Below are 23,223 nucleotides of genomic sequence, written 5' to 3' on the forward strand. Positions count from 1 at the left end.
CTGTCCTCACTGCTAAGTACTATTTTTTTACCTTAGTAAAATAAGTGTAAAGTGATGCTGTATATCCTCCCACCACAAGTAGGCTAAAATCTGTATAGTCTGTTATTGCTGCTTAGCTGGTGGTGACTTTTAAAATGCTTTGTAAGTCAGTGATGTGTTCATATCCTAAAGTAATGAAGAATACAACAGATGCATAATATCACAACAGAAAGTTGTCTTTTTGGTTAGTAGACATTAACATTTCAAAAACTCGGTGATCCACATTGGAGATAACACAAGTCAAGTCATGAAAGGATCATGGATGAGTACTGGCATTTTGAAAATTGTGGGGTTGTGATCTGAGTTTGTGGTAGATACATCCAACATAAACAGAGTTCTGTCTTGTGACAATGTCCTGTTCTGTTTGGACACTAGTGTTGGAAAGGGGCTTGTACATGTCCCCTGGGCTATCAGATTATATAGATTAACTGGGAAACAAAATGAATACCTCCCAAGACACCTAGCTGCTGCAGTGGGATTCACTTTCCTTTCAAATTCACTTAGGATGAATACCTCTGCATGGCGCTCAAGAAAACCATGTCATTAGGGGTGTTGTTTTTCAGATGAGATATAAAATCAAGGCCCTGACCACTTGTGGTCATTAGAGTTCCCATGGCACTTTTCAAAAGAGTCGAGGTTTTGACCCCAGTGTCCTGGCCAGATTCCAATTTGTGTAATTACATCCTTCCTTCCCTGCCGCTCACACTGGATGTGGTGTTCTTTACCTCCTTCCCTAGCTGTATGCTACATTGTCTTGTGCTGCTAAAACAAGACAGATCTCATCCCAGGAATGGCTGGATTGCAGTGCAGAGTTACACGAGTCCCTTTTTCAGGTTCCTGAGTTACTTCCAGTATGGAAATCACTTCAGGATCTGCAGAGGTGAATAGGATACTCAGAGATAAGATTATGTATTTAAATACTGTGATCTTTGCTGGTTATCTGATTTATTATGTATTCTTAAGCTTTTTGTAAGAATGTCCGTGTTGAGCCAAGGAAAAATACCTGTGTGACCCCTTACACAGTGTCACAGGTCTCTCACAGGACACCTGGTAATGTGTTAGGTTTCCATTTCTAAAGGAGCCCTGAGGATTAAGAAAAATGTTCTTGGAAAAAAGGAGAAAATGTACTATGAGTAATACTGATGAGGACATAGGCAAACATGTTCATCACTGTGGTGTCCAGGCACTTCCCAGTTTGTTTTGCTTGGAGTTGCTTGTGTGCTCTGTACCAATAGGTCAGGTTCAGATTCAAATTAGTTCTGGAGTCTTCAGGAACTAGATGTACTCGTCTCCATCTGTGTTATGACACGATGCTAATCAGTGAATGCATTATGCATTTTGCTCCTAAAGTCTCCATGGTTTACTGGCATCCCAAGCATTTCCAGGAATGTAACCTCTGCATGCTGAAGACTCCTCCAGGACATTGGCAGCCCTGTACTTGGAGTGTAGCATGGCTCAGACAGCCGGGGAGCAAGCACACTCCCAGGTATTAATGGAAAGTGCCGTAAGCAAAGGATCAGAAATACAAATGGACCGACTATTTCCTATGGAAGGGCTGATTAAAGCTCATGGGCTGGATCCTCCCTGCCAAAATTATCAACAGTGTGAAATTATCCTGCATCCTCTTTCCTAAAGGCAAAGAAAAGCAACCATCTTTCTGCTGTGCTCTCTCTTCAAAGACATGTGGATCCTGTTATTCATCCATCTGATCTTGTCTCAGCTGGTCTGAGCACAGACATCATCCATCATTTTATCATGGGATGAGTGTGGATGTGAAAGTGTCTTCATGTGTTAAGTCATGGTTGGACTTGGACATAGACATCTCGAGTACCTTTATAAGGGATGTTTCAACCAGCTGCAGCCCAAAAGTGTCACCAGGTCTCATGGCACTTAGGAGTAAGGAGAGGGAGAGCATCACCACAGTGCGGTGTGAGGAACCATATGGAGCATGCGCAATATTAGGGGGATTCCCCCTTAGGTACACAACATTTATTAATAATATCCTGATACGGAGATCTGACAGAAATCCTGGCTTGGCTTTCTTGTCAGTCAGGAAACTTTCTGGAACGATGATGGTGCATCTGGAAGACTTACGAAATCATCAGTTTCAGGCTTGCAAATCAGTTTAGAGTTAGCAAAGTGTTGCATTTTTGACTGAGAAAAAGAAGCAAAAAAAAAGGAAGAAAAAAAAAGAAGTGGTGTTTACTAAGCAAAATGGAGCTAGGCTATATCACTTTCATGAGCTCTGCATTTGTTTAACCATAAAAAAATATCTAGATTCAGTAATAAAGGACAATTATACAATGCCGAATGAGCAAAACAACCGCAAATTGCCAAGGGCATGTGCCAGCAAGGGCAGACAGGAATTAAAGTGAAAAAACGTGGCTGAAAAGGCCACACATTTATTAACGTAAATGCATCTAAATTAGCCCTGAAGGCAGACATTCCTGGGAGGTGATGAAAGGCGAAGAGGCATGGGCAACTCCTTATCCCATCACTGTCCCCCACCCTCTTGAAGTGCTTGTATAACAAACAGTGAATGTCCTGGCTGTCCCGCTGCCAGCGCAGGCTAACCACAGAGCTGAAGCAGACCTGCTTCTGCACAGATTGCCGTGCTGAGAGATCGCTTGAGCTCTTCTTCAGGAAGAGCACGAGCTCCTGCGGGTCCGGCTGTCATCAGCCGGGAGCGGCAGGTTGTTTCTCTGCTTGCGGCTAGGGGTGTGATCCTCCGCCCCCCGAGGCAGTGCAGTCCAGGGGCCTTCCTCTTTCTTCCTTCTTTTTCATGATCTGAAAATACAAAGCCTATGAAACATACCTGATCCTAAAGTCTGAAAACCCACTGGTACGTAAAAACAGTCCTTCCATCCAAACTTCCTCATCACTCAGATCAAAATCACACGTCACTAACACGCTTAAGAGCCTAACAGAAGCCAAAAATAGGACAACACAGCCATCTTGTTTATGGCAGTGGGCAAAAAGAAATGCGAATAAGGTATTTCTATGTTTCCTCTCAGTTCCTTGCACTTCCTGGGCAGCGCAGAGACCTCATTCCCATCTGTGTGCAAGCGGGGAGAGTGTGGTGCATTTGGCCCCCTCCCTCCTACCATCTCTCTTTGCCACTTTTCATTTCTCCATCCATCCCTTGGGATCTTTCCCACCACACGACCCAACCACAAAATTCCAGCACCGTTTCCTACCAGCCAAAGACTTCCAGAAGCTGCTAGGTGTACACACGCTGCCCTGAGCTGTACTCTGGTTTCCTCACGTCTCTCTCAAATGCTGGCCCTCCCTCCTTCACTGGTGGCCTCCTTGCTGGCCATGGGGTTTGCCGGGGTGAGCACTGGGCTCACAGCTACCTCTAGTGTCCGTGGGGCTGCCTGCAGAGCTCACCTCAGGGTGCACCCTGTGCTCCCCAGCTCCCTTCTCAAGATAAAGCCTTGCTGGAGACTGGGCTGGGAAGCTGCTGGCAGGGGACACGGGGACATTGAGGTGCCTGGGAGCAGCCTGCTCGCCACCAGCAGAAGGACCTTGCTCCCCACCATCTGTATCTTCCCTACCTGTTAATACCTGGAGTTGATATCAGGGTGTCCTTGGCACACTGCTGCCAACGCTAAAATAGTCTTGCAGCTGCCATTAATCACTCCAGTGCTGGTACAATACCTGAGCTCGTGGAGGCGGATTACGTCCAGCTGCAAATTGAGCAAACTGGCTACCCATCGTGTAGCCTAATCCCCAGAAGACATACATCTTTCTGTGCCAACCACAGCAGCGTCTGGAGGCCAGCTATCCTTCTCCTTCACCCAGCAAGCTGATTTCACCTCTGCTGCCAGGACCACCTAACCACAGATGCTACCAACTTGTGCCTGTCTGGCGCCTCCCAAATCACATTGGGTCCAATCAAAGTAAAATGTGACTAGCTGGGAGATGGAAGCATTTACCTCTTTGGGTAGACTCTGCAACTAAGGATGTGTTTTAGCCAAGGACAGGATTTTACTCTGTTTTTCTGCAACGCAAAAAAATCAGCTTGTTTTGTCACCTAGAAAGAAACAACAGCAACAGCAAAGTAGGGAAAGTTTGAGGGAAAATCTTAGGGATTGAGAGCAAGTATACAGCAGGCTGATTATCAGAAATGAACTGCGTTTGGTAAAACGTCCCTGAGAACTGTACCATCTAAAGCCAGGCTGCTTTCCTGGTGCGTACGGTGCTCCGTGAGCGAGGTGACCCCTGCGAGCTGTGTCGGGGAGCGGGGCTGTGTCGGGGTGCTGTAGGCACTGCATTCCCGCTGGGGTATCGGGTTGCAGCACCATGATGAAAAAAGCTGCAGGGGATTTGCATGCATACCTAACGCACATACCTTTGATGTTCATGTCTGTTAGATCCGAGCAGCAAGTAGGATCTTCAGGTCAGTTGTAGCTTCCAAAAGGCTATTAAATAACTGTAGCTAGACAGTCAGGTAATTGTCCTTTAAAAATTAGGGTTAAAATTCTTCTCTACTAGGCTGGGCTAAATTCAATCTGTCCAGGACGTAAATAGCACGACTCCAAAACGACATGAGGAATATCAAGAGCAGCATCTTTTTCTCCCTCCCTCTCCCTTGTTCCCCTTCTTTCTCTCTCTTTCAGACCAGAAGCAATGTGCACACAGACATTATTCATATTTCTTCTGCCGTCAAGAGGCTGATGGTACGATATTGTAGACTTTGTCTTTGCAGTCTTTTAGCAAATGACTTCTAGCTGAATAACAGAAAATAGTTTTGCTGCCACCTTTCAAATGTGTTACTGTGTCCCGCAGATTTCACAGTGATGTGTATGATGAAATTACTGAGTGAATGGTAAAAGCACACCAGAAATGCAATCCAAAGCTTTTTTCTGCTTTGCAAGGAGTGCCTACAAATCACTCATTTGGACATAATGAATGTAAGTTCCATTCAAAACCAACAGTATGAACTGAGTTCAGTATTTAACATACCACGCACCAGAATGATCCCAAAATATATCAGGCCAGGAAGTGGATTAATTACAACAACTCGCCACCAAGCCCCTGGTATATTTCAAGTACATAGAAAATGTATTTCTATTTTGGACACTGACTTCTTTATGAAACTGTGCCAGGATGTCAGCAGGCTGTTTGGACTCTCTGACAGACACTCTTAGCAGCATCAGTTTCCTGGAGGCAGTAATAATTATCAAATCTCTTCGATAGACAGACAGCTATCAGACATCTGTGTATCCCAGACGTACAAAAACATCCCCAGCCAACCATGTGGCTACCAATGGATGTGCTCAGACAAAGAAGTTCAAGAGAAGTGCCTCAGGCCAGATCCTCAGCTGCAGAAAATCAGCGAGGCACAGTCGACCCGCCTTCCTCGCGCCGTGTGCCTCTTCTTGGGAGGAAACCCCTGCCCAGCCATCACGGGGCAATGGGAGGTCACGGAGGGAATGGGTTGGATGGGACGGGGAAGCTCCTGCAGGGCTTCAGGGCCAGGCCCGGGGATGACCACATACGCTCTATACAAGATACTGCCCATTTCTAAAGGGTCAGAAATGGATATGCAAAAGAGGCTGCCTGGGTTCCTTGTGTCCTTACCTCGGTTTGAGCTGATGAGGGGACAGATTCCTCCTTCCTGACAGGGTCTGGAGATGTGTCTGAACAGTGCCTGGGCACAGCCTGAAGCACTGTCTGTGCTGGCAGCTGGGAGCCTGCCCTGTGGCACTGTCTTGTCCTCTGCCAGTGCAGAGGTTCAGGAAACAGCACAGGCTCTGGGGCTTCTTCCTCCAGGCGGTGTGGAAGAGATGGCTCCGTCTGGGAGGAGGAAAGGTCGTACGGATGCACACCAGGCTGCACCTGGGCTGGATTGTTTTCCATTGTGGGTGAAGCCTGCAGGTTTTCTAGGCAGGGCCCACTGGGACAGGCTCACACAACAGCCAAGTGCTTGGGCACCCAAGGGAGTGAGGGTATTCCTTCAGGAGAACACGAGGAGGAGCTTCCCAGATCCAAAAGGGGTTTTGCTTTGCAAGAAAAGATGAAGAAAAGCACTCATCAGCAGAAGATGAGTAGAATCAAACACTCAGTTCCCTGTGAGCCTAAGGGCTTTGGTGCTCGGTGCGCTCACAACCTGGCTCTGTGCCTCTAAGAAAGTGCAGGGAGTGCTTGCCCGGTGCAACTGCTGGGTGTCCGCCCCAGGCAGCCTCAGCACTGCCCGAAGGTGTCGCATCCCCCTGGGTCACACATCACTGCAAAATGCACAGAAACAGTGTGTTTTTCAGGGACTCTTGTGAAGTGCAGCTTCGGGCTGCAGTGTGGCCAGGGCAGCACTGTGGTGAGACGTGGGCAGTGGGGCAGAACTGTCACCTCTCCCTGCCAGGACACTGCTGAAATCCCTGGGCTACCCAGCGGAGCAAAGTTTGCTCCTTGCTTTCCGTCACTGCCACTTAAGGTCTTTTTCTGTCCCTAGCTCTAGACTGAGGCCATTCGTTTGCAGTGGCTGTCATAGACCTGGAAATGAATTTGATTATTCGTATCTAAGCCTGTATTGTGCAAAACGGGCCGTGCATGTTTTCCAGTTTCTGTGTGACGCAAGAACACTGTTACCAAATGAGTTAAGGTCTCTGTGACCTCAAAATGAGGAGGAGAATGAGAAAGCCCAGAAAGATAAATGTTACCTGGCAATAGTTTTATTTTCAGCTAAAACACTGAAGTTCAGTGTTTACTTTCCAAACAGTAGCCGATTTTGCAGGTCTGGTTTGGGACTTTACCGCCCTATTGTGTTACTTCACTGGAGACCAGAGCAAAGTTCAGGGAGATCCAGGAGCTGCTGGCAGTCAGGTCCAGAGATGAGGCCACAGAGGCCAGTCCTGCAGCCCTGATGGGCTCCAGGCAGCCACTGTTGGTGCTACCACCAGGAATGGTCTCTGAAGCAGGACCCTGGTTTTTTGGTCTGTATGGTGGGAGCTGCTGGAGCAAGAAGAGAGGGAAGACACTCTAACAGAACTAAGTTGGAACCGGATGGTAATGTGATACGGCGCTTTTTCACCTCCAGGTCATCAATTCAAATCTCGCCTGTTCAGAAGTGGTCAAAAATTATTTCCATATGGGTCAGGAGAGATCCATGGTGAACGCAGGGGTTGCTGTATCAAAACAGACAAGATAGTCTGGAGATAAACAGTTGCACAATAGTTACTTGTGTGGAGAGGTCTGCAAGGTATAAAGCTAAGTAGTTCCTGACCAGTTTATACGCCTGGATCATGAGAGCTAGGTTTCTTTGCAAATAACTTATCATTTATTTCTGTCTGCTAAAATGTATTCTTTTTTTCTTACACTATAACTATAAATAATGAACCTCCCCTTTGACTTTCTCAATAGCCTGTCTGTGCAGGGGGTTATAAACAGGCAGGTATATATGACATTCATTTAACAGGAGTCAGCTCAAGTTCCTTAGGTGCTTATCAAGAAAACATCAGTGCTAAATTGTGTACTAGAATTACTCTGAGAGGCAGAAAGTGCTTCTCAATATTTTAGCAGAAAAATGCACAGGGTGCTGAACGAAGCCTGTGTAAAATGCATCAAGAAAGCTTATCAAATACATGATGGGTGGTAACGAAGTAACAGGGGAGCCCAACAGAGCAGAGGTGTCTCTGAAGAGCAGTCAGCAGCAACAGATCCTCCTGCAGCTGAAATGTGGGACTACAGCAAATGTATAGATTTCAGCTAGGTACAGCAATGGAAATTTTGCATATAGCATTTAACCACGGCTACAAGGTCCATTCATAGAACCAGAGAATCACAGAATGGTTTGGGTTGGAAGGGACCTTAAAGCCCACCCAGCTCCACCCCCCTGCCATGGCAGGGACACCTCCCACCAGCCCAGGTTGCCCAAAGCCCCATCCAGCCTGGCCTTGAGCACCTCCAGGGATGGGGCACCCACAGCTGCTCTGGGCAGCCTGTGCCAGGGCCTCACCGCCCTCTGAGTGAAGAATTTCCTCCTAACATCTAACCTGAATCTCCTTGTTTTAGTTTAAAACCGTTCCCCCTCCTCCCATTTCATAAGCTGCACTACCCTAAGTATTTTATGGAAATATACCCAATATCAACTGAAAGATTATAAAAATTAATATAATCGAGAGCATTGAACTAACAACTACTGTACTTTGAATTTTGCTTATATCCTTGATAAACTCAACGAGGTATTGTGCTTGAACTAAGCTGTTCAGCTATCAGATGAAGAAAAATGACACTTTTCCTCTCCCTGTTCTAACCATTACATTTGTATTTCCAAGATCTCTAGTTGTGGTGGGAAGCCTGCCACTGAGGAAGGCTGGGTCAAAGCAACTGAAAAATAGTGGATTGTACTAGTGTAGAAGAAATGAGAATTTGATTTTTAATACATTTTTTTCACAGTTTTTTTACTCCCAGAACATAAAACCATTGCAAAAGTAGCAACCTTAAACTTGTAGTAGTGAAGGTAGCTTTCTGTATATAAAACATATGAAATCCTAACCCCGCTGTTATCAGTTGGTTGACTTCCATTGCATATATACCTACCTGACTGGATATAGATGCCAGTGCATGAATTTTCAAGCTACCAAAAGAGCAATTTGAAGCAATGTGTTTTGAATTTGCCAGGTAAAATATAAGATTTCAGTGCCAGCCAAATAGCTATTAAATGTCACTTTGTGTACTTGGAAAACTGTGATGCTTTCTGCTCTCCTCCACAAGTGGAGTAGAAGTGCTATTTACTTTGTCATCAGCTAAAGTTATTGGTGCAGCTCCTGAGATGTTGCAGGGTTTTCCAGCAGCAGTCAGGGGAGGTCAGTTTAATATGCTAATAAATATTTTTTGAATGACCTGACTTTGTATTTGGTATTAAAAACTCAGAGCAGCGCCAAATAGGATAGAAAATAAAGAATAAAAGTTCCACAGATTTTGCCAAAATTCTCCACAGATTACTATTAGCTTCATTTATGAGACTGCACAGAGGACTGTGAAATCTCCTTTGAACTCTTAGGGCCAGATGGTTTTGCTGTTACATCCTAATGACCCACAGCAGTGTGCATACACAGGCGCCCTGGTTGCCAGTTGACTGCAAACATGCGATGTGGGCAGGAGAATTCACAACCTGCCCTTCCAAAACACGAGCAGCTCCTGCTTGGGCGGAGAGGGAACCTCCCCTCGCTATTGATGCTGTGAAAAGCTTTTCTCCTCGCCCCTCTAAGGGAAGATCATTTCCAAAGCAAGCCGTGAGCATACCTGGATAGGAGCAGTGAATGGCAGGCTCGCTGCCCCACACAGCCTGTGGTGGAGTCCTGCTGGTGGCCGTGAAGCTGGAAATTGCTTTTGTTGAGAGGAGAGGAGGCTCTCACAGCCTCTGTGGGCCTCCAGTCCCAGCGTTGGAGCACTGCGTGCTCGAGGAGTGAGGGAAAGGCTGGACTCGAACCAATTAAAGCTGTAGGGCAGAACAGTAGTTATTACGCTGTCATATGGAACTGCTTGGAAGACATGATTTATTTTGGATTATATTGGTTTCAACTGGTATAATATGAACTTCCTGATTTTTCTAGGATATGTAGACAAAAAGTCTAAATATGGTTTTACTCATCTTTTAATTTAGAACTACAAGTGTTTGGGTGACCTATGAAATTATTTTAATGATCTCTGCGCAACACTGAGCTGTCAGCACTATAAATGTCATCCTAACTGGGTATTAGTTTCCATCACGGTCATTTAGCCTCACCAGCAGAGCTACCTCCATGCGAATGTCTTGTCTGTGTCAAGCTGTGGGAATAAAATAGAGAGTCACTGTTGCCAAGAAGCATCAGTCAAACATCTTCATAATACCCCATTTAAAGAGGAAGACGCAGACACAAAACCTAGGAGCACCGTGACTGTGCGGCGTGTCCTTGGAGCTTCAGGCACAGCAGTGGGTGAATGATTTGCATGCAGGCCAGTGCTTTTAGCTCCGATCGTTAAAAATGTGTTCCAGCGTCGCTCGTCCTGGTTGACATAGACTTACCCGTAGCCATCCTTATTTTTATAGGGCTACGAAAAGTCAAAGGGTAAGAAGAAGCACTTTAGAGAAGGGGAGGTGTGACAAATTGAATTTGATACAACTTCTGGCTGCTGGTACAAGATGAATATGGACTCGTCACATGAGGCGGCTCTTTTGTTCTCGTGTAGGAAGCAGAGAAATTGTTTGACCGGTGTCTGTATTTACCAACAGAGAGAAAAGTTATCTGATGATACAGGTTTTGGCAGAGGCAAGGAGTGCCTGAACAAGGTTTTGTCTGCAAGGACACATCTAGGATATTGACAAAGGGTAAAGTGACAGAATTTGAAAATAAATAGAGGGGTGAGGTGGCAGAGGAACGGTGAAAGATGTGTGCTGTAGAAGATAAACAGTTGGGCTTTGAACTTCCAAACCTTACAGCCAAAGATAAAACCACCAAAAGGTTTGTGTACATTGCTCTCTACGTGGTTAATTTTTTTCTCTTCAAAGTTAGAGATCTTATCACAAAGTTTTAAATTACAGTATTTTGTCTTAGCTCGTGTAGACATAGTAGTTTAAACATGCACTCTGCTGTATTTTGGATTTGTTCTCGTACGGTAGGCTTTTAAATGACGTGGTCATAGAATTTTTCCAACACTGTCACTTGGTCTTTCTGCCTCAAAACAGATTTAAGAAAGCTGCTTGAGACTGTCCTGCGCTTGTATTTGACATAAACCAGTAAAGTTTGATTTCGGGTACCCAGAATTTCAGCTGATACAGTTTCAGTGTAAAATAGTTGGTTTTCCAACTTGGGATAAAAGCAAAATGTGAAAGTTGTGTGTTTCACACAGCTCCCCTTACGTGCGATCACTTAGGTAAGCAAGGCAGCCTCTGGCAGAGCAGGAGGGCTGCCATCTTACTCTGCAGTCTCCTGGAGGGATATATAATAGTTCAGAGCTCCCCTGTCTCACGTACAACTTCATTTTGCTCCGAGGCATCTCTTTAAAGTCTCTTGTCCTTGTCTTTTTTGTGGTTCCAATCTTTTCCGTAACCAAGACGGATTCCCTTTCTTCCCAACTAGTCAAACACGCATTTGCAAGAGCCTTTCAGCTCAGAGGTGTCTCTGAAAAGCTCTCTTAACTCTCTTTGTGAACACAGGACTCAGTGAGTAGACGCATTTGTATCCACAGTGTGTCCAGCAGTTCCCAAAGACGTCGCGTCCACAACGGTTATAGAAATCAAGGGGGTGCTTAGGAGACTTTTCATTATTCCTGTCCGCCTCAGTTCTCCTGCTTTGGGCTGCCCCAAGGGCCGTGGTCCCTGAGTGAGCAGACGCAGGGATCCTGGCAGGATTGGACCTTGCTGGTTTTACCCAGGGAGTGTTTGTCTGGTTGCATCACCAGCGGGGCGAGCGGTGCCCCTGGGTGCCAGCCCTTGCCGTGCTTCAGCCCGCACAGGCCGCAGCCCTGAGCTTGGCAGGCGTGGGCACGGCTCCCAGTGTGTCGGTGCTGCGTGCCGCGAGCGCCGGCCAAGGGGCTGAGCCCTGCTTTTCGTCCCGCGTAGCTCCGCTTCTTCCATCTAAGGGAGAAAGCACAACATGCGCTGTTCCCTGCTGGAAACCTCGCTGGCAGCAAGCAGACGCTGCCAGGGAGCTCTTGACATGAAGCACTGAGATAGCAAAGATCTCGAATGACTGAGATTCCTGCGAGCTTTGGTCAGTATCACAGGCAGTTTCCAACTGGGCAAAGTACAATATTTTCCCTCTGCTTTTTATGAATGGCTGTATAGTATTGTGCTCGAGTCAGAGTCCCCTGCAAAAGCCATTCATAAAAATAAAAACAAAACAAAACAAACACACACAAAAACTTTCTAGGTCCAGTCTGGAGCCACTGGGTGCCAGAGGCTGGGAAAACACACTGGCAGCCCGAGCCCCAGCTATCACTGAAAGTATTCAAGGGGCTTTCTGGTGGTCTGAAAAGTATGAAGTGCTGTGTAGAAGGGCAGCTGGTAGAATTACTTTGACACATACTAGGCAGAAAGCCAGGGCTGGCCTTGTTTCAGACATTGTCTTTCCTCTCATTGAAGTGTCAGGACCTAATTCATGGAAAATTTGGTGAGTTGGCAGCCCTTTCAGAAGATTTCATTGAGCTACAGTGTGTGAGAGTCACATGAATGCAGAGCACACAGCCAAAAATATATGGGGATTTCTGAACAGGAGAAAACAGTCAGCCGCTAAGAATGTCTACAGATTTCATGTGGCTTGGGAGTAAACACGTGCACAGGTGTAATCAGCAGGCAAGAAAAAGAAAATAAAGTGGAAAAGCACTTCAGATTACCGAGGAGCTCAATGAACTCTGTAATTACGAGGGATTCCTATGAAACAAATAATTCCTTTGTCCAAGGGCAGCAAATGTCCCGTAATCAGTTCAGGGCTTGCAGTCCACCTGGAGAAGGCATCAATAAAATGTGTGCTTGGGTAATCGCTTCTCCATTGCGAGGGAGTTTAATGGAAAAGAAAAGGATCCACCCTGAAGTTTAAAGACGGACCCAGTCATCGCTTTTTTTTCCCTCTCATATTTATTCGAGAGCAGAACTTGGAGCCTGAGGCAGAGATACAAAAAATAAAACAGCAATAGGATTCCGCTGAATTAGAAAAAATGACTGAAAATAAACAAAGCATCTCTTGTTAAAATGGGACGCTTGTGGTGGGCAGTCTGAATTGAATCAGTTACATTTAATTTACATTTTCATTGATCCTTCCCACTGAAATATTGCTCTGAAAGGCCAGTTACACTAAACTGTTTATTCAGAAATATTCCAGTTATTTCCTACTATACTGTCATGAAAATTAGGGTTTTGGCTATCCAGAGGGACGGCATGTTGGCTTCTGCCCAAGTGAGGCACTAAAATCACGGCTGGGATTAGGAACAGGCAGGAAGGAAGGGCAGGAAGAAAATCATTGGGTGCGATTCATGTACTTTGAAAACAGAAAATCCTGGGGGGCAGAGAGGGGGAAGGCAGGCAGCTTTTCCCCACTGGAGTAAGAAAAGCCCTTTTGTGCTCACGGTGTCAGGATTTCATCCTTTATCTGTGGCCTTATTGTTCGTGCTGCTCCTAGCACCCACAGGGGTCACATCAGCAGAGCAGCCGTGGTGTATTTTAAGCGTGCAGGCGTTAGTTCCTTAACTGATCCTCCTCCTCCTCCCCGGGGCTTGGATGCAGGGCCCCGGCACCTCAGTGGCTTTCCTGACTCTCCTGAGGACCATATTTCCTGCTCCTGGGTAGGGGCAGCCAGAAAAAGATTGCTGCTGAGGTCCCTGTGGCTGTGCCACCAGGTTGTGGGCAAGCAGGTGGACACAGCCCCCATCTCTCCTTGGCCACGCACCCAAGCAGCCTGGTGATGGGCATCCCCAAAATCACATCCAGTGCTTTCATTCAGCTACAGCTTCCAAAACAGAGCACCCAGGGAGCAGAGGTGCTGCCCACCCCAGCCTGATGGCTTCAGCAGGGATGGCTGTGGTTGGGTGGGAAGCCCTGGCTCAGGAACATGTCCCTCACCTCTCACCTCTCTGCCTGAGCCTCATAGCCAGCAGGGAGGGCTTCCCCACAGCTCATGGCCAAAAGAGTGGGGGAAAAGAGTAATCAGCATCCATGGAAATAACAAGCTCTCCATTTCTGATTGTGGGTTTTGCCTGTGTTTTTATTTCTTATGCTGAAACTATTTTTCCCAGCACCTGTGAAATGACTGCTAAGTGACCTCAGTAAATTTTGCTTCTCACCAAGCTTTTGTTTCATTTTTCAGCCTCAACAAGTGGTTCAAAAGAAGCCTGCTCAGGTAAGAAAAAATGCTTTAAATTCCTTACTCTATCTTAAATTGAATACGTCTTCAGTATTTAAACTGGTAAAGAGTGAGGGGAAATGCATCAATAATATGAAATGGAGGATAGCTGCTGGCTTGTTTGGCACAGCCACCCAGACAATTCACGTGGTGGCCCTCAGGAAGGAGAGGAAGCAGCAGTGGAACTGCTTGAAGTGGAAGGTGCTTGCTCAGAAATGTCCTCAGAAATGTCATTTATGCAGCCTCCACCTGGTGAAGACAACATAGCCACACAAATGTCTGGTGCCCGTCCAGCTTGAGCTGGGCACCCTGGGCAACCATGAGCCTGGGCTGCTTGCAGGAAGGGGGGACACAGGTGTAAAACCCTTCTCCCTACTGGTATAAACGAGTCTCTAAATCCACAGAAAAAAAATAGACTGAACTTGATAATTAAACCATCTTAAATACTAATGCATTTGAGGATCTTTTGTTGGATGGCATTTTTCTTCTTTAACACCTTGGACAAAGTGCAAGCTAAGGTGTAGTGAAACCAAACACTGCGTTTATGGTCTTCTCTTCCATTTTCTTTCCCCACCCACTCATGCCAAAAACAAACAAACAAACAAACAAACAAACAAAAAACATTCCAACTCTGCCACTTTGTTATGTATGCTGCAGCAGAGAAGAGTATGTGGGCATGGGAGCAGGTCTGCAGAAAAGGTTCATTGCTTTTCTGGAGAGAGGTCCGCTTTCAGAAGGGAATAATGCCTCTGTTTTTCTACCGTACGGTTTTAATACAGTATCGTACAGTGTACACTATTGTAATGTCTCCCGTAATCTGAATTAAGAGCTGTTACATAAGAAACAGAAAACATCCTAGCTGTGAGTTGAAGGGGTGAGATGATGCAACACTCAAAAGTATGCAGAGGAATCAGGTTTCTGCAAAACGAATCAATACACTCACAGTAGTGGGGCTGGCTATGATATTAATGCCTCCTAATGGCAGAGATAACATTCAGGATGAATGTGGTAGTATCTTGAAGGAAGGTAAATTTTGCAAGGAGAGGTAATGTCTTTTATTGGGCCAGCTTATGGAAGAAACGCAGCAACCGTCCCCGAGGACTTACCTTCTGACTGCAACACACAATTCAAAACGCGCCGAGTTGGTCTAATAAAAGATATTTCCTCTCCCTGGTCTCACTTACATCCTTCAACTGCTAGGGCCGCAATCATGCTGTTCCTCCCGCAGCCTGGTAGTAAATCTGTCGGTGGGCACAGAGCCAGCCGTCTCCTCCGTGGCACCTGGGGGGCTCAAATCGTGCTGTGCCAAGGAGGCCAAGCCCAGGAGGTGAAGATGGGGGCTGTTTGCACTGCCGGTACCCCCGGTGGGTGGCAGGGAGCTCATGCCCATGGGGGTCGGTAGGGTAAAGGGAGCTTGTAGCCCTGCCTCTAGCCAGGCAGAAACTGTGCTGCCCATAGTGTTGCTTGCACCTCCATTTCAACCAGGCACTTAGTCCTGAGTGTTTAGTTTGAATGCTAATCGAGTGCGAGCTCTGGCATGGGAGAGGAAGAAATGCCCGGGACCAAGGCTGAGGTGGGGTGTCAGAGGATGGAGCGGGGACCTGGGACTCATCACTTGGTAGCAGAACAAAGTAAGGACAGATTTCATGATGTAGGAGTTTGAACCGGGATTCCCTGTATAGACCTTCTTGTCCTTTATTTCCTGAAACGGTGACTGGTGGGGATGCCACAGGGTGTTTCAGCCGCAGCCGCTGCTGCACGGTGCCTCTGCAGCATCTCCGTGGTCGGGGAGGGCAAGAGAGAGAAAAGGAGGCCCTTTGACAGTCCCATTAGTAATGGAAATGTTTGCATAGAAAACGAGGAGGCACAGAAGAATGCATGAAAGGAGAGAGAAGGCTTTTTAGCAATCCCCAGTCATCACAACACAACTAGTGAAATTGCAGTCTTTAAATTATTTGTGTGCCATGTCTTCACTCAGAGAACATTTCTTTTTTTAATCCTTGGCCTGAGGGATTTTCAATGAAATCATTGACTTGTCTTTAACCCTTCCTGCTCTAAATAGGCCCTGCTCCCACACTTAGGCTGACACAACATTGCATTTTTGCTGGCTGTGGGTGTGCAGCGGAGAAAAAAAATGTATATTGCTGTGAACAAGTCTTCCTGAGGCTAAAAGAAGGAAGAGGTAAAACAGTGTGATTCCTGGGACGGCCAGGAGCTTCATGCTGCTGGTTTTCACTGGAGTCCGGTTGCCTTTCTCCGTTGTCTTTTTACACTACTGAATTTCCCTTTAAAGGAGGGAGGTACAGACTCAGAATTAACAACACGAACATGAGCTCATGCAGGCTTCCTAATCTGAGCTGTCTAAGGAAATAGTGATAAATTATATAAACATGGGGACTACATGGAAGTTCATGGAGGATAATGTAAATCTTACACTACATTCAGAGGAATCTCTTCCTTTTCCATCTGTTTCCTTCAAAATATCCTCCCAGATGGCTTTACCATGTGGCAGTCTGGATTAAGTTAGAAATGTATCCTTTCTTCATCAGTGAGGACTGTAAGAGGTTGCAGTCAAGACCTGCTGTGTGATGGTGAGCATGTTACCCCACTCTGCCGTGGTAAAAGGGGCAGAAAACCCGGGTCAGGGTTTTCCCTGTTATCCCTGAGTGCCGTGCTTTGAATTTCTGGCATTTTCCAAAAGATTTCTGTTAGTGTTAGTTTACATCACTGTTGCTCTTGTTCCTGTTGCTACTGCATATGCCTCTTGGTTTTGTTTTATGTTTAAAAATGTAGAAGCAGCAAAACCAGATAGAATTCTTCTATTCATCATAGCTCCTTTCCCATCACCTTTTCCCAGGTTTTAAGCATTGTGCAGGGCTCTTCCATGCTCTAAATTTCTTTATGGATGTCTAATGTCCAGTTTAGGGCCATGCAGATGCCAAAATAATCTTCTGTGATATTTTCAAACATCCTCAGAGCTGTGAAGATCGACCATAAGACAAATCCTACAGTAAACTCCACTGGACATCTGCCCACCCATATTATTAATACAAAGCTTTAAATACTATAGTCTGTACACACGTTTTTGATGGTCACTGATGCATCCTCTCACACTTCCTTGGGGAAATGAGGAGAAGATAGCAAGCCTAACTGCACGTCATCAGTAAATTCAGCTTATTCGTGTAATTATGTGCCTAAACCTCAAAAACAAGAAGCTCCTTTTAAATCCTCTCTGTCTCCAAAGAATGGGCAGTCATAACTTATAAGTATGATGAGGTAATATTCTTACCAGGGTGTAAAAATAAGCAGGCCAAATAGAAATTTCTGCATTTCCTTGTTTTTAAGCTATTTGTAGCAGCTGTAGCCTCAGCCATATGGGGGAGTTACACTCTTAAGTAATGCAAAGGAAATAGATATTTTTAGGAAAACATCATGAAAGCTATCAAAGTTTTCTGGAAACAGGACATGTTTTATTTTTATCATTTCTGGAGAGAAGAAATGCAGTGAGTGTAGAACAGCCCTTTGAAAACTTTCTTATAATCTCTTTGGGAGGTCTATTAAAATCTGAAATCCTTGCAGTCTCTTAAGTTTGTGTCTGAGTCTGAAAGACAGCATATCACTCACTCCAAGCCTAAGTGTACTTTTCACCTAATGCTAAGCACATTAGGTGCTTTTAAAACAAAAACAAAACAAATAAATCCCAACAAGAAAAAGAGCAAAAAAAGAAAAGTATTGTTTTGTATAAGAAAGTAAATGCAGATTCACTGCATTTTTTCATCTTACTCAGCTCTTAGGCTTGGTATCAATAAAGTTGTGCATGTTAATTAGTCATAATGCATATACACCTCACAGCTTCAGGTTGTATGTGTTCCCCATCTGCCTCCATCACATGTGCACTTGATGTAGGACAAGCAGTAAATCCTAAAAGCGTCAGACAGGCTCTGCAGCCCAGGACTTGCACTGATGATTCACACATTCATATGCAGCCCAGAAGCATCAGGTTTCGTGAGTGCAGCTGAGCCCAGGAGACGTGGTGCTTGTGGGGCAGGTCTGACACGCTGGGACAGCCTGGCTGGTGGCCCCACTGCGCCCAAGTACGGCGTCACCTCTTTGCACTGTGCAGTGCATCTGCACTTCCACAAGCTTCAGATGTTGTGCATACCTGCTACCACCACATGGGAATTTTTGTCTTGTTCTCTCCAGGAAATCCCAGAGAGAAATGTGGTCAAAAATAACCCAAAGGTTCCGTGTTAGCAAGGGCTCTGGCTGAAAGAAAATCCTAGTGTCACAGAAAGCCTGGCAAATCACTCGCAGCCACACGGGTGCACTGACATGTCGAAGAGAACGTGTCCCTGCCCAAGCCCACCCCGAGCCCTTCCCAGTGGGGAATATTGCAGCTTTGCTCATTGCAGCCATGGCTGTAGAAACACCTCCGCCCTGGGGGTGGACCTGCTTCCCAGGGGTTTCCACTCTCTTCCCGCTGCATCCAGCAAGCTGTTTTGTGTGTCCTGTACTTTTTGTGTATTTACTGATAAGAAGAATTGGAAAGCTGTCAGTTCCCAGAGGGAGAAAACTTTATTTTCCATATGTAGGTGGAATTTTACACTTCAGTGTATTTTGCATGCGTGTTGTGCATACCACTCCAGAACATCCTCCGAACGGTTGAGTTACCATTCTTTTATTAGTGTTATTTTTAAAGCAAACACTGAATGTTTTCCCAAAGACAGTGGTAGAGGCCATCTTATATATGCTGGAGGCCCCAGGCACGACATGCACACACGTGGAGCAAGTGGATATCATGATATCACAGCTCAGTGAGCCTGGACGCACTGCACCTCCCCATGTGGGCCATGGTCCCAGAGGAGCTGCCCAAGGCTTTCCCAGTGCAGGTAAACCCTAGACCTGCTGTGGGGCCCCCCAGCTCAGTGCCCTGCCTCCCACCACCGCCAGACAGGGGGGCAATGCTTACTGGTGCTGGCTAGGGTTTTATTTGCATAAATAGCTTCGCGATGAAATAACCTGTTTTTATTGACCTTCTTCCCCATAGGTGTCCTTGGAAGGTTAGTTTTTCCAAAGCTTCACATTATTATGATCGCTTGAGGTTTTTTTTTTAAATCAAAATAGGATTTAATTTTGGGTTTTGCTTTGGAAAAACCTTCCAGATTTTGATTCTGAGTGTTCTTGTAACATTGTTCTGATTTGAGGAGATTTGTTTAACAAATGGATGAAAATGTCTTATGAAGAAAGGGCTTGGGTTGAAAAATAGCCTTTATTGTGGCCATTTCTGTTGTTCTGAGCAACCTGTAAGGATTGCTTAGCATAAGATGCAAATAAATAAATAAATAAATAAATAAGAATAATACGAAATTTGTGGATTAGAGCTAGAATCATGAAGGAATTAGGTAGGTACCTGTACTGCAGGAAGGATGTTACCATTCCTCTGGAAGTGGTCCAAGTTTGATTTTAAGGGAATCAGGAAAGCCTCTTACTTTCCACGTAAATACAGAAGATTGGGTCTCAAGGAGGTTGACAGTCTTTAAGGTCTTACTTTCTTTCTCCTTTCAGGGTAGAATGGTGGCAACTGCATGATGTGGTTTCCAGAGGAAGACATTCTCAGTCTTCTTTTATGGTTGGTTTATTGTGACGGGGAGTCTGAACGGTTTGTCTAAAATTTAAAAAAAAAAAAGCAGTTTTTTGAAACAAATACAAAAATATGTGGGGAAAAATAAAGAAGGTGCAGTTACCGGTTCTGTGAAATGCTGTGCTAAAGAATGAGGTCTAGAATAGGAAGTCGGGCATTTCTGATAGCAAATATTTTGTTATTTATATGACATAACTTCTGAATAGAATCTGAATAACATAAATCAGTGAGACCTAAATACACAAATCATTTTAAGAATCAAATTTCCAAAGTTTAAGGGTTTATGATTCTTATTTATTACATAACCATGATTGAGTATCATTTTTGAGATTGCTGCTTCCAGAAATTTGGATTTAAATAAATGAAACATAGGAGTAGAAAAAATATGTGAAGGGAAGGAAGCGAAGAATAGAAAAAAATATCTTTAGTACAGGAGTATATTCAGATATTTGGTTGCTTTAAAAGAATAAGAAGTCAGAAATACAGTGATCTGAAGATGTAGGTTGCTGCTCAATGAGGCACTCTTTTTTCATATTTTTATGGTTTCTTTTATTGATGGTGGTAGGCACACACTGGCCGCTCCGTGTCAGGATGGCAAACACTGCCAGTAAGTATAGTCCCATGGAGTGAACGCCGGGCCAGAGTCATCTACCGAACACCAATTTTATGAAAAACACTTTCATAAAAATTGCTTTTGCTCACAGCAAAATACTTAAATACTTATTTATTTTCTTCAGCTGAACCCCATTATGTCATAAAAAAAAATACAAAAAGAGCTCCCCCAGCATTTCCACCGTTTCATAGAGAATGCAAAGGGAACAGACAGATGGGTTTTACAAAGGTACTTAAACATGTAATTGTTCATTAGAAACCACTACTTCACTTAACAGTGAGTCGGTAGATACTCAAATAACCTTGGTAATACAACCCTCAAGTTTTTTGGTCTAAATTTACCGATATATCCAGGCTGCCAGAATTTGTGTGTTCATAGAGAGGAGCACCAAATGCCCAGCTCTCTGCTTGTCCAGTTTCTCTCGGAGCCAGCGGACACCTTAGCTGCATTGCAAGACCGAGGGACAAGCTCACAGCTGTGCCTGCCCAGCAGCTGCACTGCTGCAAGGCACTGCCTGCCCCAGGCTCTTGTCTCAGGTTTCTGGGGACTTAGAAGCCCTCTGTGCCCTCTGCCAGCAGCCAGGATTTGGGGGGTGGTGGTGGGAGTGGAATGAGTTTTGCAGGGGAGCAGGAGCAGCCTGCTTCTCACAGTGCAGGAAGAAAATAGTTTGGATAAGCCCCAGCTTCACAGCAGCACCTGCCTCAGTGCTGAATTATGCATTCCCTTGCTTGGCGTGCCCATGGTACACAACACAGGCTGAGTGCCTGTCCCTTTGTCCCCATATGCTGACTGAGGAGCAGAAGTGTCCCAGTCACCCATGATGGGTGATCCTTATGCTTCCTTTGAATCTGTTAGTGCTGAGCACTGCAGTGTGCAAGCTTATTTTCAGGCAAGTCTTGCTGTGCCTTGATCCCCCCTCTGTTAAAACCAAGATACTTCTTACGTGAGGGAATTATGAGCATGCATACTTTAATGATTTGATGTGACTAAAACAGAATCAGATCGTGGAAGATACTTTTGCTTCATGGTTTTCTGGGGACTAGCTGGGGGATTCGGAGTCTTATGTGCTGCAACATGCAGCTCAGGAGATGTCCTGGCTTTGTTGGCCGGCTTCTGAACAGTCACAAGGCAAAAAAAAGGTTATTTTAACTCTTTAAACATGCTACACTTAATGTCCTTGACACAAGCCCTAGCACAGGAAGCCACCATTTGAATGCAGCACTGGTCACACATTTGCCAATTCGATACAGACATGCTATCGGGTTGCTGCTCTTTCCCGGGGTGCTGAGCAAGGCCTGCTCCTAAAATGCTCCCTGCAGAGGAAAGGACACAGAAACGTCCTGGAACTACAACCACTGAGCAGCTCCATGCATGGCACTCGGGACAGGCTCTGCAGCTGATGGCTGGGAGGCTGAAGGGGTGAGCTAAAACCTTTTCGTGTCCTTGCATTCTGCCCACCTCCTGGTTCTCCCTTTGCAGCTTGGGGAAGAAGCCCGCCATGGACAGGTGATGGCTGTGGACAGGCAGGCTTTGTGTTTGACCCCAAGGCTGTGACCACGGAAGCTGCTGAGAGACACCCCCTCCAGTTCAAAACCTGGCTCTGATTTGACACGAACCAAAATCTCGCTAACAATAGCCAGAAGAGACGGGGCTGTGACGTGTGCCTGGGAAACACCACTGAGAAAGATGGCTGGGCAGGGAACAGTGTTTACAGAATGTCAGTCAAGAGTAAATTAAACAGTGCTACTTTTACATACATGTACTATGTATTTTGGCCGAGGTTTCCAAGAGTAACAAGAGTCTGTACTGCTAATACTTGGGCATCCAACTTCACAGGCGTACAGGATTCTAGGAAGTACTGGGCCACCCCCTGAAAATCTGGATTATTTTAGGATGTTTCCAGAATGATATCCAGAAAGTTGAAACTACCAGAACAATCAGCCTTTGGACTTCTGGCAATAAAAATAATCAAAATGCTAATTAGCCAAGATGAGGCATGTCAGAAGGCTGTGCAGAAAGAAAGCACCCTTTTCACTAAGAGCTTGGTTACGGAGCCTCTCATAAAGGCTCTGCACCTTTCACAATCAAGCATTATTGCTGTTCCTCCACACCTAGCTGAAGTCACTGAAAAATGCCCTAATTCTTGGCATAAATATTAATAAGTGTCCAAGGGCTGTAACCCAGCTCATCTACTACACTGAAAAACATGGGATGTAAGCCCTCTCTAACTCAGATTGTCCTCAGGGTTATGTGATATGATCTTAAACAACAAAACTGCAATCCACTTCTAGGAATTGCTGCATCTTTGCTATGCATCTTTGCTTGTTCAGGACCATATAAATTTTGTTGCAAATTATATGTTAAGAATGGGATATGCTGTAATGGAGGTTGAATAAGAGACATAATGAGAATGGAAGTTAAGACCAAAGAAAATACGTTTGTCATCTGTTAAATAATTTGCTAGAATAGTCAGTTACAGTATGTGCATACCAGCAGTATTAAAAAAGATTTGGCTAGGGAAAATAGCAGTATGCTCAGCCCTCATTAACTGATATACATCTTTAAACATGTTCTGGAAGGAAGCAATAAGAAGCCAATATTTTATTTTATTCTGGGGTTTCCATGGCACTGGGGGAATTTTATAAGGTCCCCTTGTTGCCCAAAATAACAGTCTTAGAATAGAAGAATAAGGAGTATTTCACAGCTACTCTGTCAGTCACTACGGGGCATTTGTGGAATTCAGCGAATTTAGTTCCTTGAAATCAGTGCTGCCATGCTACCCTGGGTGGACATCTGGCCTCCCTGGGCAAGCCCGTCAGCTTGTGACACCTGTGCCAAACATTAAGGCTGGGACGGACAAGCTGGACCTATGAGCACGCCTCTTCCCATGCAAACTCACAGAGGAAATCTCAGGCAAAGAATTTGTGCAAGTCAATGCACAATAAAATCACAAAGGACACTCTAAAACCACTTATGGACAGAGTAAAATTTGGGAAGCATCACAGCCTCTTAATAGACTATGCAGTGAGACATGCTCCTAAGTACTTAAATGTTGAAGGCTACAGGAATATGTAGGTGTTTTTCAGACATCAGCACATTGCCAAATAGTG

The 23,223-nt window shown here is 45.3% G+C and overlaps 1 protein-coding gene and 1 long non-coding RNA gene across 5 annotated transcripts in view; one reads left to right on the top strand and one right to left on the bottom strand.

Moving 5' to 3' along the window:
• HMGA2 (high mobility group AT-hook 2) overlaps positions 1-23,223 on the top strand; it is a 116,707-nt gene that overhangs the window by 79,539 nt on the left and 13,945 nt on the right. For 3 of the 4 annotated variants that reach the window (XR_005269008.2, XR_005269011.2, XM_027456224.3), the window contains one exon: positions 13,824-13,856. Coding sequence is in view for 2 of the 4 variants with exons in the window: in XM_027456224.3 (XP_027312025.1) it covers positions 13,824-13,856 (33 nt within the window). In the remaining 2 variants the exon portion in view is untranslated. Of the gene's footprint in view, positions 1-13,823; positions 13,857-19,424; positions 19,489-23,223 lie in introns of all 4 variants that reach the window. The other variant, XM_027456232.3, reaches the window with a different exon arrangement.
• Positions 1,993-3,511, bottom strand: LOC119718199 (uncharacterized). Its single transcript, XR_011807481.1, has 3 exons — positions 3,237-3,511; positions 2,632-2,826; positions 1,993-2,193 (listed from the first exon to the last, which is right to left on the bottom strand). It is a non-coding gene; the product is annotated as an uncharacterized lncRNA (long non-coding RNA).

Source organism: Anas platyrhynchos, chromosome 1, assembly GCF_047663525.1.
Source record: "Anas platyrhynchos isolate ZD024472 breed Pekin duck chromosome 1, IASCAAS_PekinDuck_T2T, whole genome shotgun sequence".
Classification (NCBI taxonomy): Eukaryota; Metazoa; Chordata; class Aves; order Anseriformes; family Anatidae; genus Anas; species Anas platyrhynchos.